The following is a 19,883-nucleotide window of genomic DNA, read 5'->3' on the forward strand; positions in this document are numbered from 1 at the left end:
CTACTCTGTTTGGCAAAGTTTTGGACAAAACCACAATGCAAAAGTCGTCCACACATCGTTTCTTGAATACACGCTTCTGAGCTGAGAAAATAGCAAGTGAGTGTAAGTCTTTGAAAGTGAATGTTCCCATCCCTGGTTTTAAAGATATATTTAATATCATAACATTTTTCTGTAGGTTTCACATGTTTGGTGTCTTGAGCAATGTGAAAGATGACAATGTAAGCTACATGAATTCACGTCTGTTTCATTTTAATGCATCAACTTGTGCAAATGAAAGTTTGACTTTTCCACAGTAATTTCCATTCAAACTTTCAATATCGTGTGCTCAGTCAACTCAAATTTTGGTAGGATAATCAGAACCCAAATTGGTATCGATTAAGCATGGGCAGCGAAAATTTCACAATTTGCATCGGTGTAGGGTTCAGGTATCTCAGGTGCGTTCAAAGTGATCTCAGGGGTGTTTTGGGGGGTCTTAGGGGAGTTTTAGGGGGTCCCAGGTACCCAAGTAACAATGAATGCTGAACAATGAGAGTATTAGCTGAACATTGGCTGGTTAATGGTGTCAGTGGCCGAACACAATGACAGCTGAATATTGGTCTGAAATATGGCTTGTTTAATCTCTTTAATCCGAAATACATAGATGGCTGAATATTAAGTTGAATAGAATATAATTCATCTGTGTAACGTGCTTTAAAACATACAAAAACATGCAGAATTAAGCATCGTTTGTTCAACCTTTAAACAAAAATTTTTTGATAGCTGACCCAAATAATGTTTTCCTAGAGTCATCATTGCCTATTCAGCCTCAATACAGGCTAAGTTCAACTTATGTTTTGATTATTCAGATACAACAAATAATGTTCTCGTTTTTAAGGATATGTAAACAATAGGACGCAATCAGTGAAGTACTAGATTTGTAGTAATAAGCTGAATCTTCGTATGTTTAGAAGGTCAATTCACCGTTTCTGCAATAAAATGGTGTAAAAGCGTGGGTATTATGATTCCTTGTCTAATTTGATGCTGTTTGAGCAAAGTTTCGAGTAACTGTATTGTTCTTTTCTCCGTTTCATTCAATTTAAACAAAACAGTCACCCAAAGATTTGCTCAAACAGCATTAAATTAGGTAAGAAATCATAAAACCCATGCTTTTTGCATCATTTTGCTGCAGGAAAGGAGAGTTTACCTTCTCATCATACAAAAATTCAGCCCATTACTACAAATCTAGTCAATGATTGCGTCCTACTGTATGTATTGGTGTAGGTGCTATGATTATAAATCAGGAGATCCGAGTTCAATTTCCAGTTTTCTCATAGATTAGTTTATTCATTCCTAAACATCTGTTCGAGAAATAGCAAGCCGCAAATGGTTGAAATAAGCTTACAATTGATTATTTTTTTAATCTATATATATAAAAATGCAGTGGCATACGTGGGACCGCGCATAACTTGCGAACGGAAGCTCCGATTTTGGTCGTCTTAGGTTTGTTCTGTTAGTTTTCACCAAGGAAGGTTTATGAGGTCTACAACATGGACAAATTGAGAGTTTTCGAAAATCGTTTTTTCTATACCTTTTTCACCGGGGACTTGGGCTTGGCTGGAAACTTGAAACGTCAAAAAACGCAGTAGGCAAGACAAAGTTTGCCAGGTACAGCTAGTATTTAATAAAAATAAATAAATTTGTTTGATAACTGATTAAGCGCATAGCCTTAATCAGCTTTTCAATGGACGTCAAATCAGCCAAAGGTTGAATAAAATCACCACTATTAGATGTTTAGAAGCTGAATAAAGGATTGTACATCTTGTGCTCAGCTTTTGTTCAAATGAAGGCTGCTTAAAAATAGTTGAAAAAACGTTTGTATAGCATCAAATTGTTACATGGGTTGCTACCTGGAGATTTCAGGAATGTTTAAGGGGATCTCAAGAAGGTTCCAGAGGGTCTCAGGAGTGTTTCAAGGGATCTTAGGGCAGGGGGTCCACGAGATTACGGGTATCTCAGGGCCGTTCTCGGTCCCAGCCTGGGGGACTCCCAGGGAGGCGTTGCAGGGGGTCTAAGTGGTGCATCAGGGGGTCACAGGGGATTCCTAGGGGCGAATTAATGGGAATTAGGGGCGTTCCGAGGGGGTCTTAGTGTTACGTATTAGGGGGGCTCATGGACATTTCAGGTGGACCCAGCGGATTTCAGGACTACCTGGGGAACTTGGGAATGTTTGAGGGGGTCTCAGAGACGCTCCAGGAAATCTCCTGGCAGGGGTTCTCAGGGGGTTTTTGCGAGTCTCAAGGGCATTTCAAGGGGTCCCAGGGGCTCTCAGGAATGTATCAGAGGTACTTGGATAATCCCATTGAAATGTTTAAGAGTATTTCCGTTATCAATTTGAAATGTCTCAGACCCCCTTGGTTCGCCTTTAAAAGGCTCCAAAAACTCCCTGAAATGGTATCGTAAGTCCCTAACTTCTCGGAACGGAACGCCCTCAAAACGTTCCTGAAACCTCCTGAAATGTCTCTGAAAAGCCTTGAAACGGCCTCAAAACCAATGTTGCAGGAAGGCCCCGAAACCAATGTTCCTGTAAAAGCTCCTGAGACTCCTCTTCTCAGAGTTGCTCTTAAATCCCCTTGAAACGCCCCTGAAACCCCCGTAAACCTGAATCCCGATAATCCAATTGAAACGCATACGAAACCTGTCGGAACGCCCTCAAAAGGTTCCTAAAATCCCCTGAAGACCCTTGGAACCAACTTTTTTTCGGGCTCTCTGGGAACTTCAATATAGACCTGTCTTAATTTATGCACAAAACTCTCTCCCATGCTAATGAGTCTGTACATATCAATGAGTTGCCCAAGTGAAATCTCAAAGTTGATCGTCTTATATGATCCGAATGCTTGATTTCATGTGCCGTAAACCGGGGTCAAATTCATCTTCAGGTCGAAATTGTTCAGACGTTTTTCAGTTAGATAAAGCAGTCTTAGAAGAGTTTCCTTTTAAGTATCGTGTTGTTCGAATCAAATACTGAACGATAACCACACACTTAAAAATTCTGAAATTTGCACGAGACAGAACCATCAAAGAACGTAAACATTTTCAAGACTGAATCACAAATTGGACTCAATTTTACGCGCATCATGTAAGTACTGGTTGATTGCGTTAGATATCAGAAAATCCATTTCACCAGAAACGTAGAATCAGTATCATATTCATCAACCACCTTCTAACTCGGTGAAATAGCCGAGAGGAAAGTGATGTGGCTCACAATAAGCAGATACGGATTTCGAATCTCAGGCATGATAGTACTTTTCTTTTATATTTTTATCATCAGATCGGTTCTAGCGATTGCTAGACGTTAAGAAAATATTAGTCCTGGAAGACGTAAATTTACATGTTTTGACCACTAAATTTGTGTCTTTGAAGACGCTCGTATACTAGGGGCGGGACAGCTCTAATATTGATTAGCGGTATTAGAAGTATTAAGAGATATTAATCCCCAGGTCACACCATTTTTGAACCAAGTAAGCCACGCCAAACTTGATTGGTTTAGAATGACACTTAAAATGCCATCAACCGGAAATGACAATAAAACAACCGCTGTGCTTTCGTCGCTTCAAGGTATATACATATATGTAACCAGAACAATGCATAATTAGTACAAAATCTCAACAAAGTGCTTCCACGTCTCACTCTGGGTCGTTTTCACAACGGGAGGGTGCACTATGGAACTCGCTTGTGGACATCATAAACTAACAACATTCTGGAACTAGCACTGGCATCAAAGCTCTAAGCAGAAGTGCTGAAAGTTCCTCCCAAACTTGAAATCAACAGCTCGCGTCTCAGAGATATAGTTTTCGAAAGAATGCTGAATTTACTTAAGTGAGAAACACAAAGTAATACGATTAAGGTTTAATAGACAAGAGGCAATTTCCAAATTCGGTTTAAGTTTACATGTTTTTATTGATCATTGAAGTTCGCAACCAACACAAATAAATGTTTTTCCAGGAGCGTAATGCAGGAACTTAGTCATCATGCCCAATAAATACATTTATTTTGGTCTCCCTAAGCACAGCGCCATGAGATTTCGAAAGCCATATCCTCAATGCTGAAACCGACGTTATTTGCCTAAATAAAACAATAAATAAAATAATTAGGAGAAATTCAAATTGTTGCTTGAGATAATTGAATAAGATAGCAGACAAACCGTATTTCCTCCTCTTGACTTTGTGACAGTTAGTTGTTGCATGAAAACTCATGGCATACTACACAAAAAATACTTTATTGGATGGCAAAGATTACGAAACTAATATTTATTAGGCAGTATTAGCGCCGGTATTAGGCGCTGTCCCGCCCTAGCTCGTATATGTCAGGTTCAGGACACCTAAAATTACATGATTTTTTCTAGGTGTGCATAAGGAAGCTATTTGAAGTAAGCTTTATGTCTGATTAATTTCAACCCGGAGATCAATTTGACTCCGGTTTACGGTACTTTTCCTTACAATTAGTTTCGCCATATGACCATGGTCTCCAATTTGATCATCATTTAGAGTCTTCTTCTTTTTCATGGCTCTACGTCCCCTCTGGGATTTGGCCTGCCTTGCGCTTCAACTTAGTGTTCTTTGAGCACTTCCACAGTTATTAATTGAAGGGCTTTCTTTGCCTGCCATTGCATGAATTTGTATATTGTGAGCATTGTGCAAGCATTGTGATACACTAAACCCAGGGAGTCGAGAAAATTTTCCCGACTGGAACGGGCACCAAACCCGCCGTCTCTGGATTGGCGATCCATAACCTTAACCACTAGGCTAACTGGAGACCCCTTTCATTTAGAGCCATTTAGGGTATTCAAGTGTCAGTGTTTTAAAATAACAGCAAAAAAAAAAGTTGTGTAATGTATTCAGTTCATATTTATTCCATTCCAATTCATATTTGCCTATATTCTAGTAAAATAAATTTGATACAATAAAACTATAACTATAACTGAGAATCCTATAATGGTGGGTATATTTGAACGGGACTCCATTCTGTTGGCTTTGATTTCTTATTATCGTAGTCATAATTTACCGTTCACGTTTCCTTGCTTTTAGTCCTTTCCTCTAAATATTTGTTTTTTTTTCTGTACAATCTCTACCAACGACAGTTTAGTCAATCGTTTCTTCTGTGATTTGTTTTCATCCAAACTCCATCACGTGTCGCTATTTTCCGTTAACCTTGCGGGAAAAATCAACAACTGGTCTTTCTAAAACCTAACAACATACAGTGCTATTATAGATCTAATAAGTCAATTTGTTAGACGAAGCGCTTCGCTTCGCCAACAATCTCAAATTCTCAGTTCCTCTATTTAGACTGTTCACTCTTGTTAATGGGTTTTAATCGTCATAATTTTCTGTTCTACATCTGTTCAGCTATACTTTCGTGTAATCAAACTGGATATTCATTATCTATACATTCAGCGTTTCGTTATTGTCTACTCTTCTAGATGTGTTTCTGTTTGTGAATGGAAGTTTGGATTTTGGGTCTGAAGCTACAAACAACAATGGGAGTCTACTTTTCGTTTTTTCAATAGTATTTTTTGCTAGAGCATCCTCTGAATAAATCTCTACTTTCCAATAGATCTGTGTGCTTCCAATCGATTCGGTTGCGCTAAAGTTTTACAAATGGACAAAACTTAGTCTTTTGGCGGCCGCGATGATATGGGATAATTCAGGGCAAGTCTTGTTGTCAACTACAGCTACAGTTCCTCGCTGATAATTCTACGTTCGTTTTCTGTTTCTCTCTCTTTCTAGTTAAAAATTGGCAAAGGAGCAAAGCTGCGTGCAGTTGCTGCCAGTATCCGATTCGATGGTAGTTCTTTAAAATGGAGTCACTCGCTGATAAGTAGGAATTCAAAGATATGTGTTTGCCACTACGGATTGGTTGGATTTGGATTTTCTTAAATGTTGCGTTGCACTTTGGAGTGAAATTTAACAGTAAACTGTAGGTTGTTTTTGCTGGAACATTTCACTTAAATTTGCGCAAAGATTTAGTTGTAAAAGACTACAATTTATTATGGATTGGAGCAAAACCGGTAGACATGGGATACTAAGATACAGTTGGAAAGTTACTACCTTTAGTTTTAATCTCTTTGGTTTAGTTTTCTGAATTTTGTATCGCTCTTTAGAAACAATAAAAGTGTTGTTACTAAATAAACAGTTAGCTGTAAGAAATTTCAAATGTTTAGAGAAGTAGAGTCATTTGTGTCGATATCAATAATTGTGTGGATGCTGAATCAATTTGTTCCCAAAGCTGTGAAAAATAATTTTTAGATCGTTTTGACCTGTAACATGTTTAACTTTCAACGTGATAATTCCATATTCACGTTCGTTGTCGCAAGCCTTTTCGCAGTTATTCGTATCTGGCTCAACATAGAGCGATACACGGTAGTAAAACAGAAGAGAAACGTAGCCACCGTAGCAAATACGGCATCACGAAGTGGATTGCTTAAGTGTAGGAAAGCATGGATCGGAACAAAATGCGAAGGTTTTATGCCATAGCAAATGGTGCGCGGCTCAAGGTTGCGCCAGTGCCAAACACTTGAAATGGCCGAGAAGTATATTTGCTAATGGACAAAATAATGATGACAGCCAGGAGGATGGAGCTCTTTTAATACTTGCTGAATGGTAACAATTGACAAGATTAAGACTCAATTGAACATATTTTTCATGAAATTTCATCGTACTCATGCAATTTCAACCGATCTCAGTTTGTACTTTCAAAAATATTTGAACTTTGATTCATTGGGAACAAATCGATTAAAGAGTAAATAAAAAAAACTACACAAAACTCTTTTATCTTTTCGTTTTCACGTTATTCTACTTACAGTCATAAATGTACCCTACGTTGTTTGGAACCTAACCAAAAAGCATTCACTACAGTCTTGTATTGAAGCCAATTCTGGAGACGTCTCTGGTGTTTGGTGTGCTGCTGTCGTCGTTGGTTAAAATGAACCGTGTTGTGGTGTGATTCTTTTGAGCAGAAAGGACATTTTTTTCACACAGTTTCACTCGCTTTTTTCTCTCTCGTAACAACGTTTAACGATTTACACAACATTGGAAGAATTCAGGATTAGATCACTATGCACTGGAAAAACAAACGGAAGTTCACCACGCTCCTCAAGCTGCGATCGAGGGCCGTGCTCACAGGAACGTACATATGGTGAATAATACTGCTACCACGAAGAACATGAGAACCACGTCCCTGCGGAGATTTCGGTCCCGGTAGAATGGCCTCGTGCTGAAGCTTTCCTTGCGCGTCTGCCGTAGGAGCCACAGCGGAATCATCAGGTGCATCACGTCCGGAATCATGAAGCCTAAATCGCGAACGACCTGGAAGTTAAAAGAGAAAAGTTTGTATTTCCGACGTTTCGACTGACTTTAAGTCATCTTCAGGGATATCAGACATTCTATTATTATGAATTTTCTCCCTGAAGATATATCTCTCAAACTGCAATTACCTGATGAGGATATCCTTCGCCACGGAACACATTTGATATGAATTGGTCCACTCCGCTGGCCAATATGTGCAGAATGGCGATTCCCACGATCGCAAAAGTTTTGCGTGACGTTACCACGTTTTCCACGTTAGCCAAGTGAAGCACGAAACTGGTTGATATGAGCTCGGTGATCTAAAAGTAACAGTAATTGAGATTTAAAACTCTTTCCAGAATTTCATCCGAATCTTACCGTGAAAAATAGCTGATGGTTCCACTGATTGTAGTACTCATCGTTGTAGTAGTTCAGATACGCCCACCATGCATAGTAATGGGAGAATATCGACAACATGAACAGTACGATCATGGTGTAGCGAACCCGACTCTGGAGCAACAGCTGCGTTAGGTATTTGGTGCACTCGTACAGCGATATCACTCCAATCACGATCAACAGCCACATCTTCATCGTGTTCTGAGTGGCGTTGAAGTACATGTGCTTGTAGGAGGCGATCCCCGATTCGTAAGTTCCTGAAATTTACCAAAGTCTACACTCAGATATTCGTGACTTCACACTCTTATAGGCGTCTTACCCTTGAACACCGTATCCCAACAGGAGCAGGAGCAAAACCGTTTGTCCACGTACCGGGAGTAGTTTTGCCAGAAGTACCACAGGACTGCGATATGCGCTGGAGGTATCAATGCTGGGCCCAGGCTTCCGCAGGCTCCCGGGAGCCATCGGAGGATGTCCATCATCATCATGACAATGGTTGGCGTTGACTGTTGTCTGTGATTTCTGCGAAAATGAGAAGAAGAGAAACGCCATTAGAAAATATATCTTCCATGGCACAAAATCTTTTAGATGTTTTTCTTTGATAATTATATTGGATATTTGTCCTTGAGTCATTTAACTTGATAGAAGCATTATGTAGATTGAGCAGCTCTCAGCTCATAGTTGCATTTTTTTGGCAGATTTAACTATTTTCTTCCTTCGCAGAAATTCCTTACATTTTTTCCCACAGAAATTGTGATTTTGAGCTGATACATCTATGTTTTATCTACACACCAAAAATGGATTGAGGGTTTCAGCAAAAATTTGCTGATTTGTTCAGTAAACTCTGCTGATCACCAGTAGCGTTTTACTGAAATTCAGCAAACTTTGCTGAAAGTTCAGCAAAAAAATTTGCTGGACCCTTCAGCTCGGCAAAATTCAGCAAAATATTGCTGAAAGCGTTTGGTGTGTAGCTATGATTTCAGTGATTGCCTAAGAGTATCCGAGAACTCCCTGGAGTATTGGCCATAAGATCTACGAAAGTAGCTAGTTGCCTCTAAGAGCTTTATGTCCAAGGTTCATACTCACGCAGCCTCAGGTAGTTATAACCTATGAAGTGGTGAGTTCACTGATTCTTCAAGGGTCTCCAAGAATTTCTTTGAGATAAGGTCATCGAAAATACATACAAACGTTGTCAGTAGGAAACGTCTTGTCGGCGCTTCTGAAACTCCCGGAAATGCCTTGGAAATGCCTTAAAATGCTTCCGAAACTCTCATGAGTTCTCCCGTAGCAGACATGAAAGCATGTAAAGCCATCAAAAAATCCCCGAACCCTCTGCAGCCCCCCTGAAATCCACTGAATATTCATGGAACGCTTTGTAACGTATCCGAAAACCTTTTGAAACTTAACCTTATTGCCTGTCAAAGACCTCGGGAACCCCTCTGAATATCTCTGAATTCACACAAAAGCCTGTGAAGCCTTTTAAAGTCCCGGCAACCTCATGAAACGCCTTGAAATGCTTAAGAACACCTGGGAACGCGTCTGAATCCTGAGTAAAATCCTCCTGACCGCATCTGTGTAGTCCCAAGAAATTTAAAACCCATTGAAAAGCCCTGAGATGTCCTGAACGCCCTGTAACGCTTTGAAAATCCACAGAAATCCTCCTGCGAAACCTGCTAAAACCTAACCAGAATGACAGTGAAGTTCTCAAAAGCCCCCGAAAACCACTTTGAACCGGAAACGATTCTTAAACCCCTTGAAATCTCACTGAAGCTTACACGAAAGCCTATGAAGTCTCTTAATGCTACTCCTATGACACCCCCTGAAACACCCTGAAATGCCTAGAAACACTGAAGCACTTCTGACACCAGAGGAAAATCTGCTGACAGCATCTGCAAGCCTGTGTAGTTCTCAAAAATCCCCGGGAGCTTCGGTAAAATTTCAGGGGGTTTTACGCTCTGAAAAGTCTTAAAATCTGTTGAAATGCTTTGAAACGACGCTAGAAACCCTCTGAAACCCCTTTGAAATTCACACGAAAGACGCACCATAGACTTGGATACTCCTCTGAAACCCCCTGTATCATCTTGAAATGCCTAGAAACGCCTCTGAAAAACCCAACTGAAATCTTCCTGACCACGTCTGAAAGCCTGTGTAACGACAAGAAATCCCTGGTAGTCTTGGTAAAACCTACTGAAACGCTTTGAAATATCCTGAAACCTGCTGAAATGTTTTGAAATAACGCCTTGAAATACTCCAGAAGCACACACGAAAGCCTTTGAAGTTCTTTAACCCTTTCGGGACGGATGGGTCATATTAGCCCACCTTATATGACGAGCTGTATAAAATCAACGACAATAGATAGCTATATGGTTTCTTTGGCAAAGTTGTACCACCAGATGATAACAATTAGGAAAAAATATTATAGATCATATTTAGTTACACCAAAACATCCCAGGGATCCAGAACATTTGGTGATTTTCAGTTCCAAGAGAATGCTCTCGAATCTAATGAGCACCGAGTATTTCAACCATTGTTTACACCTACATATATCCAACCGTGTTCTATAAGCCTGCGTCCATAATGAATATTGTAGTCACGTGGATATGAGATGTTCTATGCTCTCCAAATTATCCGAAACTTCAGCCAAAATGGTCTATCAGATCAACCAAGGTATGGGTAGTATCTTTGGATATTCTATTTATCAAGTTAGCTTCTGCGAGGCTATATGCAATACAACCAATTCAAATTCCTACAAATTGAATATTTAAAGTTCTACAAATCATCCTGGAGATCAGGTCACATGATCTACCGCAACAACCAGAACATTGTATATGTCTCCGCCTAACGAGACATACCCAATCAGGTTCTACAAATGAAGATGGAACATTCATGATTAATGTTGATGAGTGTAAGACATACTAACATCATTTATAGCATCCAAAACTTCAGGTAAAGTGATCTATAAGATCAACACAGGCATTCACATTTGCTTCACCAGTACCACGTATCAATTTATGCTCAATGAGCCCATGCGCAGCATTACAGGTATTTTTTTTTTGTAATCTAGATGTGCTAGAGGTTATACAAATAATCTTAGAGATAGGGCCATATGATCTACCACAACAACCAGAGCTCTGTACGTGACTCTGGCTAACGAAATATACCTATGCACTATGCAGGTTCTACAGATGAATGATTTATGATTAATTTTGATGTGTAAAAGATATTGACCTTACTATTATCCGAAACTTCAGGTCAAATGATAATGATACTTTAGTTTAGTGATTTTATGCACAGTACTACAGCTTATTTTGCATTTTATAGGTTTTCCAAATTATCCTAGAAATCTGGTCATGCAAGCTTTGCTACGTTAACAAAACACGTTTGTGGTATATTTTGATATCTATATTCTATCTCCTCTAATATCATCTGAAACTTCAGGTCATCTAAATAAGTCAGAAAAGGCATTCACATTTCCTTCAGCAATATAACGTATCAAATCGTGTTTCTAGAGTCTAGATTGCATTATAGATATTTTTTAGCAATTTAGATGTTCCATACTTATGTACACATATGTCCACGACCAGCGAGGCAATACTAACTGGTTCTACAAAGCAAGATAAATCATTCTTGATTAATGTTGATGTATGTAAGACATTCTAGGTCTATAAGTCTTATCCGAAATTCAATTCCAATGATCTTTAAGATCAAAGCATCAAAGCACTCATATTTCGCTTACAATATTATTTATCCACTCTTGTTCTGTGAATATATACGCAGGAACTTATGTATTTTTTACATAATTACGAAATTTAGATGTTCTGTGTTCTACAAATCATCCTAAAAATCAGGTCATACAATCTACCACAACAGCTACTTTATAGAACAAGTTTCATAGATTTTCGCGGCAAGCGAGACATAACCATGCTGGTTCAAGTTTGTATGGGATATTTCACAAGCTTGCATTTTTTTGTCAAATTTTACATGGCTGTAACCTATGATATGATATTAAAATATAGCCTTAAGTGTGCTGAAAAAACGCAAAGCGATCTGTGATTGTGTAAAAAGCTATATCTTAGCTCTTACAAGTTAAGATATAGCTTTTTACACAATCACAGATCGCTTTGCGTTTTTTTATATATTTACATATTTACATATCGTCTTGATATTGATCGGCCACCAGTGTTAGTGAAGGTGCTTGAACAGTCAACTGAGAAGTCTGATATTTTTCAGTTCTGCTTATACGTTGAACATGACGTCGGACTATGGATCATCAATAAGTTTTAAGTCAATTCAATGATGGCTTTGATAAAATGCTTGCTTTTCTTATAAAGTATCAGGATTCAGAACACTTTGGCTTACGTCGACGGAAAGAACTTGAGAACATATTCAACGAGAAAGGCACTATCACTAGGTGGATTAATTTGTTTTTTTTTTGCATAACTTTTAATAACCATTGTACATTGCAGGAAAAATATAACATTATACAAAATGTTCATTGTTAGGTAAATGAAGTGGCTGAAATGTCAATGAATTTTAAAAAACTTGAAAAACTAGAAAGGACGAGCAAATTTTTTTTAATTCTACTACTGTGCTTTCATTCGAACAGATAGGCATATTTCGTCTGTGACTTACAGACTTCTTCTGTGTCAAGTGCTCGATAAGCTAACTCCTTCCCATGTTCGGATATGATTATATATATATATATATATGTATTCGGTTTACATATAAAATTTCGTAGGCTTTCATGGGAAGCGTTTTTTAATTCGAAATGTGTGGTTCATCCGTGTGAAAAAGTTTGCTAATTTATTACTTGCTGGTGAGATTCTGGGGAAAATGTGAATTATGAGATTCACTAGGAATTTTTTGAGGACTTCCAAAGGGATTACAGTTATCAATCCCTTTGGAATCGTAGGATCAAAGCCTAATACGATTACGGTTCAGTCTACGGTAGGAGGAATTTTGCTGGGATTGGGAGACGCTACAGGGGTTCATGGTGGGATTATTATGTGGATTTGGATATGATTTGGTGCAATTGAGATTGATTATAGAGGGAAGTTACGTTGAGAATCCGTTTATTATGGTAGGAGGTATTCCGGTGGGGAAAGAAAGTGCTGGTTAGATTTAATTTAAAAAAAAAATGTTCAGATATTCTGGAAGGAATTCTTGGAGTAAACCTTGAAGGATTTTTCCAAATAATTCCGGAAACCTTATCGAAATCGTTTCGGAAAATGTCACAGCGCCTCATAGGAATTTAGATTGTGATTACGGAATAACTCATGATATTTATGGGTTTTATTCAGTATTAATTCAGCAGTTTCCTCTGAGATTCCCTGAAACGGGATTCCTTCATAGATTCCTTCCCAGATTTCTTTATCCTCCGGGATTCTTCCAGGGTTCCTCGAATCATCTAGGTAGTCATTCCGAGGTTCCTCCATAAAAGCTTCGAAATGTTCTTCAAAGAATTCATTCCGATATTCTTCCTGGAGTTTCTTCTGAGATGTCTTTAGATGTTCAAGGAAGAATCCTTTTGAATTTTTTTTTCTGGGTTTCCTAGAATGCATTTCCAGATAGAAATATTGGCACCACTATTTGAGAAAACTCTTGGAGGAATGCTTTTTGAAACAAATGCTGAAATAATAATTCAAGAAGTTGATTGAGGAATTTCTCAAGAAAGATTGTTCTATAAGAATTTACTAAAATGTGAGAACTTCATAAAACAAAAACTCATAGAAGATTTATTTACGGATCATCTGGAGTGACTTCATAAAGAATTCCATAGAAAAAACACCTAAAGGAATTCTGTAATAAACACCTGGAAGATTTACATTAGGAACATCTGAGAGAATTCCAGAATCATCTTCCGTAGGAATTTAAGAGGATTCTGCAGAAACTGCAGACGGAGCTCCTGAAGAAATTGAAGAAGGAACTTCTTGAGGAATGCCATGGTTTCTCCAGGATTTTCTTCTGTAAATCCAATCTCTACCAGAATTCATGCAGAATTTCTCCCAGAAGTTGCTTCTAGGATTGCTCCAAGAATTCTTTGTAAGATTCGTCATGAAAATCCTTCCTAGATTCCTCTAGGTGTTTCTTCTGTGGTTATTCTAGGAGTTCCTTCTGAGATTCCTCCTGGAGATCTTTCTGGTTTTCTGCAGGAGAAACTCCTTTCTGAGAAAAAACTAGGCATACCTTCTGGAATTTCTCTGGAAGTTCCTTTCTGTAGAAATTCGTGATTACTCCGGGAACATCTTCCGGGATGCCTCCAGGACGTCTCAATAGCATTCCTTGTACTGGCTGGGCAGTCAGTCAGTCAGTTTGTATAGGACTGCAGTGAAAAAATAATCAATATGCCAAGGATTTCCAGTTGAAATTTCATCCAATTACTTTCAAGATTTCTTCAGGAATCTTTTTCGGGACTCCTCCAGGAACTTCTTCCGATGTTCCTTCTGGATTCCTCCAAAACCTCTATACGAGATTCCTCCGGGAGGTCCATTTGAAATTTTTCTAGGCATTCATTCAGCGATTCTTCCGGGTAACTTTCAGGAATTCCACTAAAAAAACCTTGCGGGATTCCTTCCAGAAATTCTTCAACCGTTCCTCCAGGAACTCCTTTCAGAATTAACTCATTTTAGAAATTACTCCTTTTTTCACTTTCCGAAGATTCTTATGGAATTCCTCCAGATGATTATTCTGGAATTCTCTTAGATGTTCTTAATCCTTGTGGGTTTTATTAGACAATTCAAGAGCTTTTTTATAGAACTACTTAGTAGGAGTTCCTCCAAGGGTTCCTTCTGATTTCCCTACAAATATCTCGCTAAAAGTTCTATCTGGTCTCGCTAAAAGTTCTATCTGGGAATTGTTTCTGCGAACCTCAAATGAAAAAAAATCTTAAAATGTTATAATTATTATTATTAGCTCCATTTACGAGGCTTTTAGCCCTAGGCTGATTTGCCTCGGAATCTGAAAATATTCCAAAAAGAGGAATTATAGAAAAATGTCCAAAGGAATGTATTTAGGAACTTCTCGAGGAATCTCAAAAGCAACCCCTGGAAAAATCTCGGTAAAAAATCCTTGAAGTTTTTCGGAACTCCTGGAGGAATCTCGTAGGGAATACCTAAACAAATCCTGGGAAGAATCTCTGAAGCAATCCCGCATGAACACACCTGGATGAATCACAGAAGAATCTCATATCAAATTCATCACAAGTATCTTTAATCATTCTTCTTCTTCTTATTTGTGGCTCTACGTCCCAACTGGGACTTGGCCTGCCTCGCTTCAACTTAGTGTTCTTTGAGCACTTTCACAGTTATTAATTGTAGGGCTTTCTTTGCCTGCCATTGCATGAATTTGTATATTGTGAGGCAAGTACAATGATACTCTATGCCCAGGGAGTCGAGAAAATTTTCCCGACCTGAACGGGAATCGAACCCGCCGTCTCTGGATTGGCGATCCATAGCCTTAACCACTAGGCTAACTGGAGTCCCTTAACTGGAGATCTTTAATCATTAGCCTTGTCAAAACACGCCGGAACCCACAAAAAAATGTCGATCATTATTGATCTTATTCTTATCAGATTCCTCCACTATAATTTTCATTCATTTTCTATAAGAAACCATCACCGGAATTGCCATTCAATACCCTCCGAATTTTTCTCAAAGACATATCAAAGTTGGTACCCAGTATATCTATTAGAGTTCCGCAAGATTTTTAACACGATTTGCAAGCTGAATTCCTCCTATCGAAGACTGTGAATTGCAATCGTATCAAGCTTTGATCTTATCGTAGATCTAACTGCAACCCTTTTGAAGTCCTCACCCCAAAACCCCAGCGAAATGCCTTTCAAAATGTCAGTCAGCGTTGCCCTCGGAATGCTCAACAGTTTCATTGGAATCTCATAATTCTCATTATCTCCAGAATTCCACTAGCAAGTAATAAGTTAGCGCACACTTACACGCGGGTGAATCACACATTTCGAATTCAATCACGCTATCCATGAAAGCCAACAATTTTTTTCTAAGTTCAAAGACCACGAAACGTCAAGGACTTTGAAAATATTCTCATAGTAATCACGGCATGCAGTGCCCAATGGATTTCTGCACGAATTTATGCTGGCCTGCTTACTCTCACAGAAGAATTTGACATTTGAGTGGTGTCGCTCCGCTCAAACATCAAATTGTCTATGAGAGTAAGCACTTCAGCATAAACTCTGGCAGAAGTCCATAAATGTACTGGGAAAACTATAGGGCACTTCACTGTTTTGATTTTGTATGGGATTTTGACGTTTCTTGGCCTTGTTGTTTTTACAAATTTTTTGTAAGAGTAAAAGAGAAGGAGAGAATTTCATGCAGTACCCTATTCGGTGTCAATAAATAGAATAGAAAAACAAATAAATGCCGGGGCCCGTGGCGTAGTTGGTCACACGTTCGCTTCATATGCGGATGGTCATGGGTTTGATTCCCAGCCCCGGCACTTGCAATTTTTCGTCAGTTGCTTTTCCCCCGAGAGCAACTGACACCTGACCCTCTTCTGAGCCCCATGGCTCAAACGGACCCGGATACCTGGACATCGGCGAACTGCTACTCATAATGGACCCCTAATCGGACTGGAAAGGAACAAAGGCCATCCATCATCATCCTTGTGCTCATCATTCTACTAAGTATAAAGTAGAAAAAGTGAAAGCAGCAGAAAGGCAACCAGTTCGATAAAGTAGAATAGAAATCTAGGCGCTGTACAAAATGTAAGTGCAGCTGTCAATTGAAATTGCTCACGAAGTGCCCCAGTGGACAATAGAGCTGTAAATTAGGTTAAGTGACTAAGAATAAAAAAAAAACAAATAAATATCATACTTTAGGAATATGCTTGAGATCTTGTCAAGGGGTAGCCTTGGTTGAATGAATCAAAACTCACGTACATTTTGGATGACCTGGTATATTTCTAATGCATAGAAAAAGTAACTGAATGTAATATTTTGGTATAGAGGATCTTCATCTTCTTCTTCATTATGGTTCGACGTCCCCACTGGGACTTGGCCTGCCTTGCTTCATCTTACTGTTCCTTGAGCACTTTCACAGTTATTAATTGAAGGGCTGTCTTTGTCTGCCATGGCATGAATTTGTACATTGTGAGGCAAGTTCAATGATACACTATGCCCAGGGAGTCGAGAAAAGTTTCCCGACTGGAACAAGAATCGAACCCGCGAACACCTGTAATACGTTGACGCAGTAGCAAAAGTTAGTATTTTGACTGAGAGGGTCTACTTGGATATGTTTTGACACGATATAACATCTTTGAAACGTTTGTTGATCTGGTAGATCAAGTAATCTTATTTCGGGACAATTTGGAGTGCCGTTGATATCTGAAATACTTTTGAATCGGTCAAAAATAGTTTTCTTGACTCAATGAGTCAACTCAATGAGAATATGTTTGAGTTTTGCTAGGAGAAACGTTGTAAATTCATGTATTTATTTGAATCTCCCAGTATTACAATTCCAGGACAGTTTGGATGACCTAGAACATCCCGAAAAAAATATTTAACATAATATATCAGTGTTTCCCTAAGTATTACAATGTATACCATTGGAAAAACATAAATTCGTTCCCAAAATATGTGTAGAAAAAAGTCGTCCCGAAAGGGTTAAAGGCCCCCGGAACCTCTCTGGGCTCTGGAGTCCGCAGAAACTGTGGTTGAAACGCCTTAACCCTCCTTTGGTATTAGGGTCGTTTGTGACCCAAACTGTATACTACGTCAGCGAGCTGCTGCCAACGTAATGCAAAAGGAAGTTTAAAAGGTCTTGAAAAACCTTGCGACACATCTAGGAGCTCACCTAAAATCCTGTGAAGCCCTCAAACCTTGCCTCAAACCTCCGGGAAACTTTCTAAAATCCGCTGAAACGACTGAAGCCTCCCTGAAACTCACCTGAAAGCTTGTAAAACCTTGTGAAGCCTCCTGGAGTACCATGGAACACCATTTCAAGGCCTTGAAACCGCATGAAAACACTCTCTTGATCTCTCCTGAATCCAAATCCAGTCCAAATTCAAATCCAATCCAAATCCAATCCAAATCCAATCCAAATCCAATCCAAATCCAATCCAAATCCAATCCAAATCCAATCCAAATCCAATCCAAATCCAATCCAAATCCAATCCAAATCCAATCCAAATCCAATCCAAATCCAATCCAAATCCAATCCAAATCCAATCTAAATCCAATCCAAATCCAATCCAAATCCAATCCAAATCCAATCCAAATCCAATCCAAATCCAAACCAAATCCAATCCAAATCCAATCCAAATCCAATCCAAATCCAATCCAAATCCAATCCAAATCCAATCCAAATCCAATCCAAATCCAATCCAAATCCAATCCAAATCCAATCCAAATCCAATCCAAATCCAATCCAAATCCAATCCAAATCCAATCCAAATCCAATCCAAATCCAATCCAAATCCAATCCAAATCCAATCCAAATCCAATCCAAATCCAATCCAAATCCAATCCAAATCCAATCCAAATCCAATCCAAATCCAATCCAAATCCAATCCAAATCCAATCCAAATCCAATCCAAATCCAATCCAAATCCAATCCAAATCCAATCCAAATCCAATCCAAATCCAATCCAAATCCAATCCAAATCCAATCCAAATCCAATCCAAATCCAATCCAAATCCAATCCAAATCCAATCCAAATCCAATCCAAATCCAATCCAAATCCAATCCAAATCCAATCCAAATCCAATCCAAATCCAATCCAAATCCAATCCAAATCCAATCCAAATCCAATCCAAATCCAATCCAAATCCAATCCAAATCCAATCCAAATCCAATCCAAATCCAATCCAAATCCAATCCAAATCCAATCCAAATCCAATCCAAATCCAATCCAAATCCAATCCAAATCCAATCCAAATCCAATCCAAATCCAATCCAAATCCAATCCAAATCCAATCCAAATCCAATCCAAATCCAATCCAAATCCAATCCAAATCCAATCCAAATCCAATCCAAATCCAATCCAAATCCAATCCAAATCCAATCCAAATCCAATCCAAATCCAATCCAAATCCAATCCAAATCCAATCCAAATCCAATCCAAATCCAATCCAAATCCAATCCAAATCCAATCCAAATCCAATCCAAATCCAATCCAAATCCAATCCAAATCCAATCCAAATCCAATCCAAATCCAATCCAAATCCAATCCAAATCCAATCCAAATCCAATCCAAATCCAATCCAAATCCAATCCAAATCCAATCCAAATCCAATCCAAATCCAATCCAAATCCAATCCAAATCCAATCCAAATCCAATCCAAATCCAATCCAAATCCAATCCAAATCCAATCCAAATCCAATCCAAATCCAATCCAAATCCAATCCAAATCCAATCCAAATCCAATCCAAATCCAATCCAAATCCAATCCAAATCCAATCCAAATCCAATCCAAATCCAATCCAATCCAAATCCAATCCAAATCCAATCCAAATCCAATCCAAATCCAATCCAAATCCAATCCAAATCCAATCCAAATCCAATCCAAATCCAATCCAAATCCAATCCAAATCCAATCCAAATCCAATCCAAATCCAATCCAAATCCAATCCAAATCCAATCCAAATCCAATCCAAATCCAATCCAAATCCAATCCAAATCCAATCCAAATCCAATCCAAATCCAATCCAAATCCAATCCAAATCCAATCCAAATCCAATCCAAATCCAATCCAAATCCAATCCAAATCCAATCCAAATCCAATCCAAATCCAATCCAAATCCAATCCAAATCCAATCCAAATCCAATCCAAATCCAATCCAAATCCAATCCAAATCCAATCCAAATCCAATCCAAATCCAATCCAAATCCAATCCAAATCCAATCCAAATCCAATCCAAATCCAATCCAAATCCAATCCAAATCCAATCCAAATCCAATCCAAATCCAATCCAAATCCAATCCAAATCCAATCCAAATCCAATCCAAATCCAATCCAAATCCAATCCAAATCCAATCCAAATCCAATCCAAATCCAATCCAAATCCAATCCAAATCCAATCCAAATCCAATCCAAATCCAATCCAAATCCAATCCAAATCCAATCCAAATCCAATCCAAATCCAATCCAAATCCAATCCAAATCCAATCCAAATCCAATCCAAATCCAATCCAAATCCA

The 19,883-nt window shown here is 38.7% G+C and overlaps 1 protein-coding gene across 2 annotated transcripts in view; it reads right to left on the minus strand.

Moving 5' to 3' along the window:
- Nucleotides 1-5,559: 5,559 nt before the first annotated feature.
- Nucleotides 5,560-19,883, minus strand: part of LOC109410021 (uncharacterized) — a 309,882-nt gene continuing 295,558 nt past the window's right edge. For both annotated transcript variants that reach the window (XM_062853879.1, XM_019683561.3), the window contains exons 2-5: nucleotides 8,035-8,237; nucleotides 7,698-7,972; nucleotides 7,469-7,639; nucleotides 5,560-7,340 (exon numbers count right to left, since the gene is read on the minus strand). In XM_062853879.1, coding sequence (XP_062709863.1) covers nucleotides 7,152-7,340; nucleotides 7,469-7,639; nucleotides 7,698-7,972; nucleotides 8,035-8,203 — 804 coding nt within the window. In that variant the 5' untranslated portion in view covers nucleotides 8,204-8,237 and the 3' untranslated portion in view covers nucleotides 5,560-7,151. The remainder of the gene's footprint in view (nucleotides 7,341-7,468; nucleotides 7,640-7,697; nucleotides 7,973-8,034; nucleotides 8,238-19,883) is intronic.

The sequence above is a fragment of the Aedes albopictus genome, chromosome 2 (genome assembly GCF_035046485.1).
Source record: "Aedes albopictus strain Foshan chromosome 2, AalbF5, whole genome shotgun sequence".
NCBI classification, from domain to species: domain Eukaryota; kingdom Metazoa; phylum Arthropoda; class Insecta; order Diptera; family Culicidae; genus Aedes; species Aedes albopictus.